General features: G+C 36.6%; 1 protein-coding gene across 2 annotated transcripts; it reads right to left on the reverse strand.

Annotated features, from left to right (window-relative positions):
- Positions 1–6195: 6195 nt before the first annotated feature.
- On the reverse strand, positions 6196–13889 carry tomm40 (translocase of outer mitochondrial membrane 40 homolog (yeast)). 2 transcript variants are annotated; one of them, XM_042489931.1, is made up of 9 exons: positions 13819–13889; positions 11459–11694; positions 11118–11278; positions 10316–10417; positions 10088–10193; positions 7951–8073; positions 7657–7733; positions 6831–6933; positions 6196–6702 (listed from the first exon to the last, which is right to left on the reverse strand). In XM_042489931.1, the coding sequence occupies exons 2-9, from the start codon at positions 11673–11675 to the stop codon at positions 6563–6565; spliced, it is 1029 nt and encodes a 342-aa protein (XP_042345865.1). In that variant the 5' UTR covers positions 11676–11694; positions 13819–13889; the 3' UTR covers positions 6196–6562. The 2 variants fall into 2 exon arrangements, with proteins under 2 accessions (XP_042345865.1, XP_042345866.1); XM_042489932.1 differs by having other exon boundaries at positions 11459–11684; positions 13819–13884.
- Positions 13890–14685: the final 796 nt, after the last annotated feature.

A 14685-nucleotide genomic window follows, 5' to 3' on the forward strand; every position in this document is an offset into this window, starting at 1 on the left:
TTCCTCAGACAAATCTGTGACAAGGACTTCTACTACAGGCCCACTTTATCTCACAGGCCTGCCGCAGGGCTGGGATGCTATGCGGTTCAAAAACAAAAAAACAACTTCACCAACCAAATGTTCTTTACTGCTACATACTGCTCCTCAAATAACACAAATCATAGAGTCCAACTGGGACATTATCACCTGGGATCAGACCCTTAGACACCTCTTTCTAACTCCACCTATGTTTTCATACAGAAAAGCACCATCCATCAGAGACAAACTGGCACATGGTTATCTCCCAGCTGGAAAACACTGTGGCAACATCATACGCACCCAGACATTTACAGATCTAAGAACGAGCCACACTTAACTAAATAAGGATTTCATGAACTGTAATACCACCCACGTGAACCATTGCCTCACGTGCCCCTGTGGATGTTTCCATGTGGGAGGTAGGAAACACAGACTAAAGGGCCACATCAGTGAACATCAACATGCCATAAAAACAAATAATATGCATTACCCCATTCCCAGACATTTCAGCCTACACCGTTTCAGCACTCAAACTCCCTTTAAAGCAGAAGGAAAAGGACACATTAAACTGGCCACAAGAGGGGGTGATCATGTCCAAAAACCTCTCTAGAGAGAGACATACTGGATGAGTGGATTTATTGTGAAATCGTGTTGTAAACTTATTTTTCACCATTGCAGCTTTTTTTTTCATTTATTTACTATTATTGTACAAGACGCATTACTCCTGCTACCAAAATAACCACATCACATGATGTAAGATTCCACATAACAACACGAGGAAATATATACCTGTGTTTATATCCCAGCACACCTACGCAGGATCGCAGTGCCCCTGTGCTGTAATCTTTCTTTCTTATGTTTACTATTCTTTGCTACTTTTTTCCATCTACAGTACAAGAGTGCCCGCGACCGAACACAATGAGCACATCAGTCTCCATTTTTTAATATTTGTGTATTTTGTTATCATGTGTTTACTTTCAATAAATACAATCCTGGTTAAGGCTCGTTTTTCCTCTTTAGAAAGGGGATGCATCAATAGCGTAAGACAGCTCATTTTCCTTTTGTTACATCTTAGTTATGGCATGCATTGCAATGTATTGATCTGTCTTTGTGTATTGTACAGAAGAAAAAATCATCCATACTTCTGCCCTCCCATCCCGTCTCCTTCCTCAAAAAATGTTTAAATGGCTCTTGGATCCATTTGTTTGAATGTGCATACTGGTACAGGGACCACGGATTGAGGTATAATGTATGCATTACATGTCATGTTCAGATGTTTCCAAGGGCTTCCACTGGCCTATGGGCCTCACTTTGTACAATATTATGACTTTTTCAGTCCATATCTTCATATTATATTTATAATCTGCCACAGATTATCTTTATCAGGGTCCTGAGGGGGCTGAAGCCTTGCCCAGCTGTCATTTGGCAAGAGGTGGGGTACTCCCTGGAAAGGTCGCCAGACAAACTCAAGGTTGGAAAAACGTCACCCACACTTACATTCAGCTTCATTTTGTATAGCATAATATACTTAATTTCATATGTATTTTTTACGAGATACTTTAATATGATTTTTTTGAAAGCATACTATACTATGACTTCTATGAGATTTTTTTAATGACATTCTATAACATAACTTTTTTATGATGTACTATACTGTGACATTTTTTATGGCATACGACATTTTAAAGAAATACTAAGCAATTAGTTTTTAATACTTTTATATGTTGTTATTTTTATATTACAAACAATGTTTTAATGATTTCCTATGCTATGACTTTTTTTTTTTTTTTTTTTTACATTTTTTTGTGATATACTACTCAATTGCCATTGTATTATATTTTTATGCATTAGCAGCATAGTATGACTTTTTTTAGTACATTTTCTATGACAAACTGAACTTTCGCTTTTTTTATTACATTTTAGATGACTACTAAGACTTTTCTGTGTCTGCTGGTCACATTTACAGACACATTCATACGCTGGTGGCTGAGGCTAAAACTAAAAAAAAATAAAATTAAAAACGAGCAAGAATTTAAGTAATTTGTTTTTCTGTGTGAACCAAATATTGAAAAAAGATGTCTGTTTTCTCATTGCATGTTTTAAAGGAAAAATCAAATAAACAAGGGAGCAAAAAAAAGAGTGAAATATACATTCTTTATTTCTATTTATTTATTTTATTATCTCCCATGGTATGATTTTGCCTTTCAGCCATTTTTTCAGTGTGTCAAAATTTGACATTTTTGGACATACTATACTGTGGCATTTTCAGTCATTTTTTTTTTGACATGAAGTTTTTTTTGCTTTTTCTGATATTGTATACTATGACGTGTCTCTACAAGCTATATGTTGTTTTCGGCATGTAAAAATTGAACATTTTTCGACAGAAAATGGCTTTTTTTTATTTGACATGCTATGTTAAGAAGTTTTGGGCCGTTTTTTTGACATTGCATACTATATCTGCAATGTCTACATGTCTCTAGAAACTATAATATGTAGTTTCCAGCCATTTTTTTAACATGTCTATTTTTGACATTTTTTGACATACTATACTATGGCGTTGAGGGCAATTTTTACGATTTGCTATATTAATTAAGTTTATTTATTAAGTTTTTGACCTTTTTTTGAAACATTGTATACTATAATGTCTCTCTACAAATTATAATATGCTGTTTTCAAACATTTTTTTAATGTGTCAAAATTTGACATTTTTCTACATATACTATGGCATTTTCAGCCATTTTTTCAACATGCTATTTTATGATTTCCTTTGCTTTTTCTGATATTGTATACTATGACGTGTCTCTGCCCACTGTAATATATGTCGTTTTCAGCCATTTTTTCAATATGTCAAAATTTAACATTTTTCGACATGCTACTATGGCATTTTCGGCAATTTATTCAACATGATATATGTATACGATATATGTCAAAAAAAAATTTTTTGGTGTTTTTAGCTGTTTTTGCTACATTCTGTGCTACGGCATGGCTCGGCACGCTATTTTATGCTGTTTTCATGACATCATATTTTGACAGTTTTCGCCATACTATAGTATTTCATTTTCGCTTGTTTTCTTAACATGCCATTTTATGGTGTTTGTGATCATTTTTGCAACATTCTATGACATGGCATGTATTGGCATGCTATTTCATGATTTCAGCTGTTCTTAGCTCATGTCATATTTCGACATTTTCAACATACTATGCTATGGCATTTACTGCCTTTTTTTTGACATACTATATGATGGTGTTTATGGCCCGTTTTTGTAACGATCTATGCTATGGCGTGTCTTGGACAGTATTTTATGCTGCTTTCGGCTGTTATTGACATTTTTGGACATTTGACATTTTTATTATATGATATGTCTTTAGGAATATATATAGTATAATATGGCTTTTTCGCCTGTTTTTTCAATATGCTATATTACGGTAATTTTGGTGTCATGTTTTGATATTTTCTCAATTCAATAGTATTGCATTTTTGGTCTTTTTTTACATGCTATATATCATTTTTGCAACATGCTATGCTTCGGCACATTATTTTATGCAGTTATCAGCTGTTTTTGGGACATGTCATATTTTTATTTTTTTCTTTCTCCTGTAAACAGCCGGAAACACCTCAAAACAACATGAAATAGTATGCTGAGACACGCCATAGCATTAAAACGTGCAAAAACGGCCCAAAAATCCATAATCTAGCATGTCGAAAACATTACCAAAAGGCAAGGCCATAGTAACAAGGCCCATAACAACATAATGTAGCATGTGGAAAAAATGACCCAAAAAGCAAAGCCAAAATAAGGCAAACATGTCAAAAATAGACATGTTCGAAAAACAACTGGAAACACCACAAAACAGCGTAAAATAGCGTGCTGAGACACGCCATTGCATTAAAACGTGCAAAAACGGCCCCAAAACACCAAAATGTATCATGTCGAAAAAAATGACCAAAAAAGAAAGCTATAGTAAGGCAAAAATGGCAAAATTCAACGTGCTCCAAAAACAGCCGGAAACACCTCAAAACAGCGTAAAATAATGTACTGAGACACGCCATAGCATTAAAACGTGCAAAAACGGCTCAAAACAACATAATTTAGCATGTCGAAAAATGACCAAAAAAGCAAGGCTATAGTAAGGCAAAAATGTCAAAATTGACATGTTCCAAAAACAGCCGGAAACACCTCAAAACAGCGTAAAATAGCGTGCTGGGACATGCCATAGCGTAAAACGTGCAAAAAAAAACGGCCAAAACAAAAAAATATAGCATGTCGAAAAAAATGACCAAAAAAGCAAGGCTATAGTAAGGCAAAAATGTCAAAAATTGACATGTCCCAAAAAACAGCCGAAAACACCTCAAAACAGCATAAAATAGCGTACTGAAGCACGCCATAGCATTAAAACGTGCAAAAACGGCCAAAAACAACATGAAATAGCATGTCGAAAAAAAATGACCAAAAAAGCAAGGCTATAGTAAGGCAAAAATGTCAAAAATTGACATGTCCCAAAAACAGCCGAAAACACCTCAAAACAGCATAAAATAGCGTACTGAAGCACGCCATAGCATTAAAACGTGCAAAAACGGCCCAAAACAACATGAAATAGCATGTCGAAAAAATGACCAAAAAAGCAAGGCTATAGTAAGGCAAAAATGTCAAAAATTGACATGTCCCAAAAAACAGCCGAAAACACCTCAAAACAGCATTAAATAGCGTACTAGAAGTACTAGCATTAAAACGTGCAAAAAACGGCCAAAACAACATGAAATAGCATGTCGAAAAAATGACCAAAAAAGCAAGGCTATAGTAAGGCAAAAAAAATGTCAAAAATTGACATGTCCCAAAAACAACAGCTGAAAACACCCTCAAAACAGCATAAAATAGCGTACTGAAGCACGCCACAGCATTAAAACGTGCAAAAACGGCCCAAAACAACATGGCATGTCGAAAAAATGACCAAAAAAGCAAGGCTATAGTAAGGCAAAAATGTCAAAAATTGACATGTCCCAAAAACAACAGAAAACACCTCAAAACAGCATTAAATAGCGTACTGAAGCACGCCATAGCATTAAAATGTGCAAAAACGGCCCAAAACAACATGAAATAGTATGTCGAAAAAAATGACCAAAAAGCAAGGCTATAGTAAGGCAAAAACTGTCAAAATTTGACATGTCTGACATGTCCCAAAAACAACAGAAAACACCTCAAAACAGCATTAAATAGCGTACTGAAGCACGCCATAGCATTAAAACGTGCAAAAACGGTCCAAAACAACATAATCTAGCATGCTGAAAAAATGACCAAAAAAGCAAGGCTATAGTAAGGCAAAAATGTCAAAAATTGACATTTCCCAAAAATAACTATAAACACCTCAAAAAAACTTTAAACAGCGTAAAATAGTGTGCTTAGACACACCATAGCATTCAAATGTGCAAAAACGGCCCAAAACATCATAATATCGTATGTCAAAAAAACGACCAATGTTTTGGGCAGCTTTTGCAACATTCTATGTCATGACGTGTCTCTGCACGCTATTACATTCTGTTTTCAGCTGTCTTTGGGACATGTCATATTGTAGTTTTTTTCGACAGGCTATATTATGGCATTTTGGTGATATGCTATGCTATGGCACGTCTTGGCATGCTATTTTACGCAATTTTTAGCCTTCTAGCCTTTAGCCTCCATCTTATTTTCTGCCATGTTAAAGACATGCTATACTATGAAGTTTTTGGCAAAATGTGACATTTTTTGACAAAATATAATAAGGCGTTTCGTTCAACCTTTCTAATGACATTTTAATACCACGCTATGGCTTACTTTATGATACACCAGACCTTTCTAATAACTTTTTATGATATACTATATTATTTAGTCATAGTCTGTCAAAAAATACACTTTTGAGCGTGCTATGACAATAACACATCTTAGAATAGGTGCTAAATTATACTGTCATGATTTATCAGAATAATTGACTGACCTGATGAAGCTCACGTCTGATGTGTTGCTCCTGGGCCCCCTTGAAGACTCTTCTCGCATGCTAGGATCCCATCGGGGGAGGAATTTACTGCTGGCAATAAAGCATGTTAACATTTTACGTAAAAAATCTTAAAATATGAACCACAAAATAAACATTATTTCACCCTGTGCACCCACTTCTTGAAGCATACCAATCACAAAAGCCTCCTTTACAAAAAGTAATCACATTTATTTTAATCATCATACATGTTCACCATATATTATGTCTACCCACTTACTTTGATTTTCACATCACATGTTCTCATGCATCACTGATGCCCTCTGATATACATCTCTCTAGCCTCTGGGTATATCCAATACACCATAAAGGAAAGACATTTGTGCTACAGAATGTAGGCATGGCTTGGCCAGTCCTGGCTCCTTGGTAGTTGTCTTTGTCTCTCTGTCTGCCCCAGAAATCACAGTTGTAAGAGAGTCTCTGAATCCAATTTCTAAAACTTAGTCCAGGTTCCTGTATGTCTCTGTGCCGGTCCAAGCTTTGGCCTGCGAGCTGGCTCCAGGTGGCCTCCTCACCTCTAGCCAATGGTGACACCAAAGCCACACTGGAACTTGTTTTTGCGGTGGTTTAGAAAAGCTCCTAGGGCCAGTGTGAGAGGCAGTGGCACCAGTTTCTTTTCAAGGGTTGCCCCAACAACCCAGTTACTGTCAACTGTGCCTGCAGAGAGTAAAGGTAACAATGAGGAAGGATTGCGTTGAAAGGAAATCAGTTTTGGTTTTGTAGTTTGAGCTGAATAGTCACTTTACTGTCATGGCTGTGGGTGCGTTTATACGGCATTTGTTTACCTTTAAAGAGCAAGTTAGCTTTGGGAACGTCCAACTGGTAACCAAAGGATGTTGTGGTGTCTTGCATCCTTGTGCTGGCTTCAAATTCAACTCCTATCTGCAACTGTAGCAATGGACATAAATTAAATGATAGATGATGATTATTACACATGCCCACACCCATTAAGAGTACAATCACTTTTCTGTTTTGCCTCACTCCTCTCAGCTCCCACCTCCCTGCAGTCTTCAAAGTTATAAACCAAATATCTACCATTTGTGAGGTGTCCACTGACATGGAATTTGCAGCCTGCGCAGTGCTTATTTACAGTTCTACAAAATTGCAGATTACTGTCAGCAACTATAAATTGTTTAGAGCCCTACACATCTCTCTGCGACAAACAGTTTTGAAGTTTTTGTGGATAATAAAAAACAGCCAATAAAGAGAATGGGTGACGCTTGGTCATTGCACAGAGAAAAATTACTCTGACTGGGAGCTGGGAGAAGGGAGATGGGAGGAATAAGCAGGGGGCTCAGAGGTGGGACGGGAGGTGAAAGGCTCGGGGCTCCCATTTCCCACAAAGAGATTGTAAAGGCTCTCGCTAATATGCACGTTAAAAGAATATTTTTTGTCGAAATATCTGTTCTTACAATTTAAGAGACCATAAACCGTTTCAATGTACATAAAAGGCATGTGAGTGTTATTTTAGGACAGACCTAAAAAAATGTAAGCCCATTCTTTGAGCTAAAACAAAAAATTGGAAACAAAATACTGCATTTCAGCAGTTTAATGAGAGGAACCATGACCAACAGAAATATATCCACACATACTTATACTAATTTTAGGTACCTGATCATTAGCTTTGTGATAGTATGTAGCATGAGCTCCTGCCCCTCCCAAAGTCAAAGTAGCTACATAGTTGTCCCCTGATGAGAGAAAAAAAAGGGATTTAAACATTTATCACACAGACAACATAAAACAATGAGAGGGAATAATGAACCAAATCTCATCAAATCCAGGTCACACTACAGCAAAGTGAATTCAAGTAACTCACCATGATAAATAAACAATTTGGTAATTGGGGCCGAAATATTACATTACAAAGTAAAATATGAATGCAAGAATAATGGAGTCTTGATTTACCTGTGTATCTGCCCAGGAGAGAGGTGACCGCTCCTTCCTCCCCTGGTCTCCTGTGGTACACGAGCTCACCACCCAGAGCCAGCGCTGGTGTGATGGACTGGAGATAGTGGCCCACCAAAATACCTGAGGGAAAACAGTGAAAGAGCTTCCGTTGTATAGTATTGTACCTTCTCATTTATACTCCTAGTTTAATTTCTTCCCCTCTTTCAGGTCTTCTGCCTCTTTGTTTTAAATTTTGCCGCCCCCGGTTTATTTTTTTACAGATATTTTAGTATTCTTTCATCCTGATGATAATGTCGAATGAAGCACGACACATGTCAACAATCTGACTGCTGACCTCAATATTTCCTTGGTACAGACAGAAATGTTCCGTCAGTTTCAGAATATTGTTAAAATCTCAATTTTGGTTTAGACAATATTTCACACTTACAAACTTAGTAGTATGGTATGTTGTTCAAAAAAAAGTCAAACGTCATAGTATAGTACATCATTCAAAAAAAATCATGCAAACGTCACAGTGTAGTGTGTTGATCGAAAAGTCGTCAAAATTAGGTCGCTTTAAGTGTTGTCCTAATTGGGCCTAAGAGTCTTGTCTAACATACCCTCAGATTAGCCTGTTAGATGTGGTATCCTTAAAGCATGAAAGGGGAACATTACTGATTATTGTGCCAACATTTTATGTTTAATTGGTTAATAAAATGATAGATAACTAAAACTGTAGTCAATTCTGTACAGTCAAAACTTATACCTAAAAATGACACGCCAACGTGTCAAAGCCCAAAGACATTCAGTTTGTCATATAAAATAGTTAAAACTCAAACAGAGAAATATGTCTTCTCTCCAAATTAAAAACTTCAATTTATAGCATTTTTTTTGGACCACAATTTGAGTAATTGGCTCCAGTGTCTTGTGAAAAAACATGGGCTTACAGCTGTTACTTTAACATAAAAATTATTCAAATTAAAATTATTATTGAATCGCTTAATGAAATTTAGTTTACTCTGTCCAATGGCCCAGCCAAGTTTCTTAAGCTCTGGGGAGCCTTTATTGAACATTTTAGGAAGGACAGATGTCAACCTCAGAACCAACTGAACTGGACTGAATTTCAATTTTCTAGACGTTGTCTTGGGCGTTACTCAGCCTCACTTGGTCTCGTTTCCATGGACTCTTGTCTCTGACACTCAGTCTACAGAAAGTCCTCCTAAATGGCATACAAACTCATGGTACCGTTTGTCATCAAAGTAGTATTAAAAAAGTCACACAATTCAATGTCGTCCATTATGGGGAAAAAAAAGTCATGGTATTGTGTAACGGTGGTATCTAATATGTCATTCAAAGAAGCACAAAAAAGTCGTAGCACACTATGTTGTCCAAAATGGCATCAAGGAGTCAAGGTACAGTATGTCATCCAAAACAGCCTAAAAATGTCAAAGTATAGTATGCTTTCCACAACAAAATTAAAAAGTCATCAAATAGAATGATGTGAACATACTTGAAAATAAGTCATACAATAGAATGTCATCCAAAATTGCATAAAAACAAATATAATACTGTCGTCCAAAACAGCATGAAAAAATCATACTATGTGATGTCGTTGACATAGGAAAATAAAGTTGTAGTGTACGATGTCATCAAAAAAAAAAAATCAGAAAAAGGTGACAGTGAAACATAGATGGGAGAAGAACTTCGGTGTTCACCTTAATGATCACACCTGGTGCAAAGTTTTGTAAAATGCCAAATAGATCCCTAGATCCGATAAGTAATGACATGCATGTGCGCACTTTTTCTGCGAGCTGCCGGTTTTGATTTATTTCGTCGTGGTCTTTGGTGTCCGTTTGTTTTTGTCATTTGCAAAAATTGCCCAAAAGAAATCAGGAATAAAACATATACGAACAAGTATCAGATCCTTATCTGCAGACATCCTGTATTAAAGGACTGACCAGGGTGAAAAAAAATCTTGATCCAGACATCTCCACTTGTTAATTTTGTCTTGTTCACGTATGTCAACCCTATCACTGAGCCATTAACAATGTTAATATCTTACCATTGCTCTCACTCATAGCAAACCCCTTGGTTCAACGTATTAGCAATGTATACAACAAAACCTCCAACGACAATTATGTAAAAGTTTTCATACCAGATCCAACGAGTACATCTGGATTCCCAAGCGTCACCGCGGAGGTGAAGTCTTCGCCGCGATACTCCATGTCACACTGCCAGTTCACAAACTTATGCTGCTGAGTCTGCAACAAACAAACGGAGATAAAAACTTTGAGACTGGACTGCAAATGTCAGTGACATTTAAAGGCTGAAAACAAAAGTCTCGAAAAGACAACAACTGAAACAGTGTTTCAAGTCTACTTACCTGGATGGCTATTTTGGAGCGTACAGCAGATGTGAGCTGGTGGATGATCTGGGCATTCAGGCTACCAGTATTGTCCATATCTCCGACCATGACTGGGAATGACTGAAGAGACATAACACGCATTCATCAGCTTTGAAGTCATGTATATGTTTGAAATATCTGTATTAAAAATGCAGCCAAGTGCAATAATAGAGGCCCTCTGGCTATATATCTTCCTGACAACTGTGGTGTTTTTGAGCTGTACTTATCAATTGCTTGTGCGCTCTTACTGTAGTAGGTTATTCAGTTTTTAACCTTAAAGAAATAACGTGTCATTAAAAAAAATATATTCACCTGCAACCAATAAAAGAGTTAACATTTTAACTTTAAAGCACTGTCATACTTTTGTGTATGCTGATTCCAGCAGTTTGCTCTCCAATACATTTGTTGTATACATTTATTTTTACCCAATAATAAATTCTGTCCATTGACAAAGACACTTGCCTTCATTTCTTTTGTTCTCTAAGTAAAAAAAAAGAATTTTTACTTCCCAAAAACAGAGCAACAAGGCTTAAAAAAATTGCAGTTCATCATTTTTAAATGATCAGTGAACACAGCCTTAATTTACTAGTCAAACCCCGTGACCAATTTTCTGTGCAATTAGAGGGAGTTGATTGGGTATATTTTTTCATTCATGTAGCAAAGCAGCAACTAAAAACATAAAATCAGTCTTCTCTCATGACCATGTAGATTAACAATCCAAAGTTATACTTGCAAACAGGATTTTATGAGTTTGTTTAGGATTTTAGAAAATGATCATTACCTCTGCTGGACCAGTCTGTTTACTGCCTACGTAGGTGGAGCCAAATCGATAGCCAGAGTCACCGAGGGTACTGAGGGTAATAGTATGGCTGACCTGGAAATGGTTACTCAGGCCTTTGTTGACCACTAACCGCACCCCTTCCATCTGAAGAGGAAACACCTCTAAAACAGAGAGAGGGCACAAAAAGATCTATGTCACTCAACATCAGGTGATTATACAAGCCCACGCCAGTATGACAATAATGGTACTGTTACTTAATTATTACTTAAAAACTGAGGAATAAACTATGTGTCCTAAAATATTTAATGCACATCTCACAATTCAACAGCTGATTTTCTAACCTTTACATTTGCGGTGACACTCCTCATATGTGCCTGGGTTTGGGAGCGGGGACTCTGCATCTGCTGACTGCTCGCCAGATCCAGATGTTGGAGGGACGGAAGACACTGGGGGCATAGTGAACCCTGGAGGGACGGACACCAGCCCTGGGACCCCTTGACTACCTCCAGCTGCTGCTGGGGCAGGACTGGGGGAGGCGGCAGCCAACACACTGCCCATACTCTGAGACTGGAACAGACTGGGTTAAGAGATAGACAAGGCATGCATAATTGATCTGATTCATTAATTATATAAATGTAATTTAATCACGCAGCTGCAGGTAACTGGCCGTTAGGTTAAACCCTGAAACGGTGTGAGTAAAATTGGAGAGGTGTCATTTAACCAGTGGTGGAAAGTAAGAAAGTACATTTAAGTGTTTTATGTTTTCACTATTTTGAGCTAAGTTCTTATTTGATGTTATTTTATACTTTCACTCCACTACAAATCAGAGAGAAATAATTCTGACTCCACCACATTTACTTTATAATTTCAGTTAATCCACATATTCTGCCTAATAATAGGATGCAATTGTATCAAAGCTATGAAATCAACAAATCATACTATGTTTTATTATAAATTACAAGACACACCACAGCATATAAAGCAGTTTAACTTAGCGCCATATTTTCCAACTGTAAAACTAAAATAATGAACACTTTAGGGACTGTTCTTTATTTGCCTGTAAAGGGAGGTAGCTAGGGTGTGACTTTTGGTTTCTATTTTGAACCTCCCCAAAGCTAAAAAAACATTTTTTTCTTGAGCCTCCACTGAGTGACATGGGAAAAAAATGCACGATCCTCCCCACACCATAAATTACTTATTAGATTTCCATTCTTACCCTGTGGTGTTTTAAAGTAAAAACCTGAAGACAGAAATACAGACGTACCTATTTTACAGAAATTTTAGACGTGCATGCTGGTTAGTTCATGCAAGCAGTTGAGATTTGGCAAAATTTTTAAAGAGACATGCAAATCAAAATGATTTCAAGGAAACATTACTAATTTAAACTTAAATTTGGATATGCTTTTATTTCTGACATTAGTGTTCATCCCACAAAATGTGCTCAAGGACCATCGGCAATGTAAAAATCCTATGAAAATTTCAGGTTTTACAGTTTCAGGTTATGATAAACTGGCAATTTTTTAAGATGCTTGAAAAAAATCAGCAATAAAATGAGTACAAAATACAGTCATTTAAGGTTGTCACAGAAGTAAAGGAATTGCACCGGAGCAGTAAAACCGCAGTTAAACAAATAACACTAAGAGGAAAAAAATCACACTGTAAGAGATAAATATGCATAAATAGAAAGAATAACCTTAGTATATTCTGTAAGAATAATATATGTCCATAGAATAGCTATAGAATCTAAAATATCAAGAATATTTACTAGGAAAAATAACTAAGTATACATAACAAAAACACTACAGTACTAAATGCTAAAAAAGAAAAGAAAAGAAAATATAATATATGCATGAATGAATTAGTAAAAGTCAGCTTCAGTATGTAGTGAGGCAGAGTGGGAGGATCTTATGTGTAAATTCACCATGAAAATTGTCAAATAAACAATAACGAACGGTCCCTTAATGCATCCTTAATCTGAAATAGGCCATTCTGAACATTAAGTATATTACTTTTGGTACTCAGATGCAAATCATTTTTTACTTCCACTAAGTAAATTCTAAATGTATGAATTTTACTTGTGTTTGAGCTTTTCTACACTGTGGTGTTGCTAATATTACTTATGTAAGACATACGAGTACTTCTTCAACCACTACGTTTAACACACATTGGTTGCATGACTTGCAAGGTTTGATATGAACACATTAGTACTCTGCTAAGTACACAATCACACACTCCTCACGCAGTGTTTCCAATGCACTTGGGCACAGTTAGCCCCAAACACGTTAGCTCACGGCTAGCATTAACTTGGCTAGCTACAGTGAGTGATCTGTCCTACAGGCTGCTGTAGCTAAGGCCCAGCTCAGTTAGACTCCTGATTTATAATATAAATTACAAAACAAACTGGTGGCCACAATAAAAACCTAACTGAGAGTTATGGTTTGCTGCAGATGCCATATTTGAGGGGCAGCCGGCGAAATTATCCGCTAGCAGTATTTAACCTGTGAAGGCTAATGTAAGCTAGCAGGGCTGGTTGGTTAGCTAACTGGCTAGGTAGCCATGTGGATTCGCCCACGAGATCTTTTCGTCTTCGTTTTGAAAACACGGCGCTAAGGAACGCAATGTGTGGCGGATTGATACTCTCGACAATCACCTTCTTCGAAAAAAAAAAATACTCGTGCGATTTTGAGATTTAGCTACTCACGCTGACGATGTGGGTCCAGGGGTAGTTCAACACCGGTAAAGTTCACCACAACGTCTGTGACAGTAGCTGACCAATGCCCGCCTACTTCCCGTAACTCATGCGCCGATTGGCTAATGCACATCTCAGTTCAACTGCTATTGGCTGAAATAACTGCTGGGACAGCCCCCTCTAGATGACGTGCCACGGGGTTCATTCGCTTAACATTCGTTTCATTCAATCTACAGCTGAATGACATTCCAAGGGTACACCTATTTTAGGGGCCGTAGTTTGTGATTATATTTACAAACTGCAAACCTATACCGCAACACTATTTAAATAATAAACAAATACATTTTTAGACAATTTTTAGGTGATAACTCGAGCTGTGCGATAAAAGGATATTGATAATTAGCTCATTATAATGTCAGCAAAACGGTTTCTACAGTTTAAGGCAAATTAAATGTGATACTTCAAAAACTTTTTTAAAGCCGTTCGGGATGAAATCTGACTGTAACCACATATGTAAAAAAATAAATAATTAAAAGCATTTACTTTGAGATTAGGACAATTTTTACAAACATGTATTATAATATAAAACATTACATTTTTGGTCCAATGAAAAAGTTAGATCTGATTAGATTTGGGAAATACCTAGTATTTATTGGGGAGTTTTGTGTTTCTTATTTGGACTTCCACTGCTCAAAGAGGGATTCCCTAGATTAAAAAACAAAAAGATGTTACCAATTACTTTGAGATTTAGAGAAAAGCAAATCATAAAACTGTACTTCACATGCTTTGCATTTTTAAAACTTTTGAAAGATTGATTTAATACCACTTCAGGCCTTATTTTTAGATTAATTAATGCAATACCTTTTAAGACTTCAGGAT

Source organism: Plectropomus leopardus, chromosome 7 (assembly GCF_008729295.1).
Source record: "Plectropomus leopardus isolate mb chromosome 7, YSFRI_Pleo_2.0, whole genome shotgun sequence".
Taxonomy (NCBI): Eukaryota; Metazoa; Chordata; class Actinopteri; order Perciformes; family Serranidae; genus Plectropomus; species Plectropomus leopardus.

What these genes read in the sequence shown, in the direction of transcription:
- tomm40 (XM_042489931.1), bottom strand. Translation starts at nt 11,675, where the DNA reads ATGGGCAGTGTGTTGGCTGCCGCCTCCCCCAGTCCTGCCCCAGCAGCA. An exon ending in GCTCCAAAATAGCCATCCAG is followed by an intron (nt 10,194 to 10,315) that starts GTAAGTAGACTT and finishes TGTTTGTTGCAG; the next exon opens with ACTCAGCAGCATAAGTTTGT. An exon ending in AGCTAACTTGCTCTTTAAAG is followed by an intron (nt 6,703 to 6,830) that starts GTAAACAAATGC and finishes TACTCTCTGCAG; the next exon opens with GCACAGTTGACAGTAACTGG.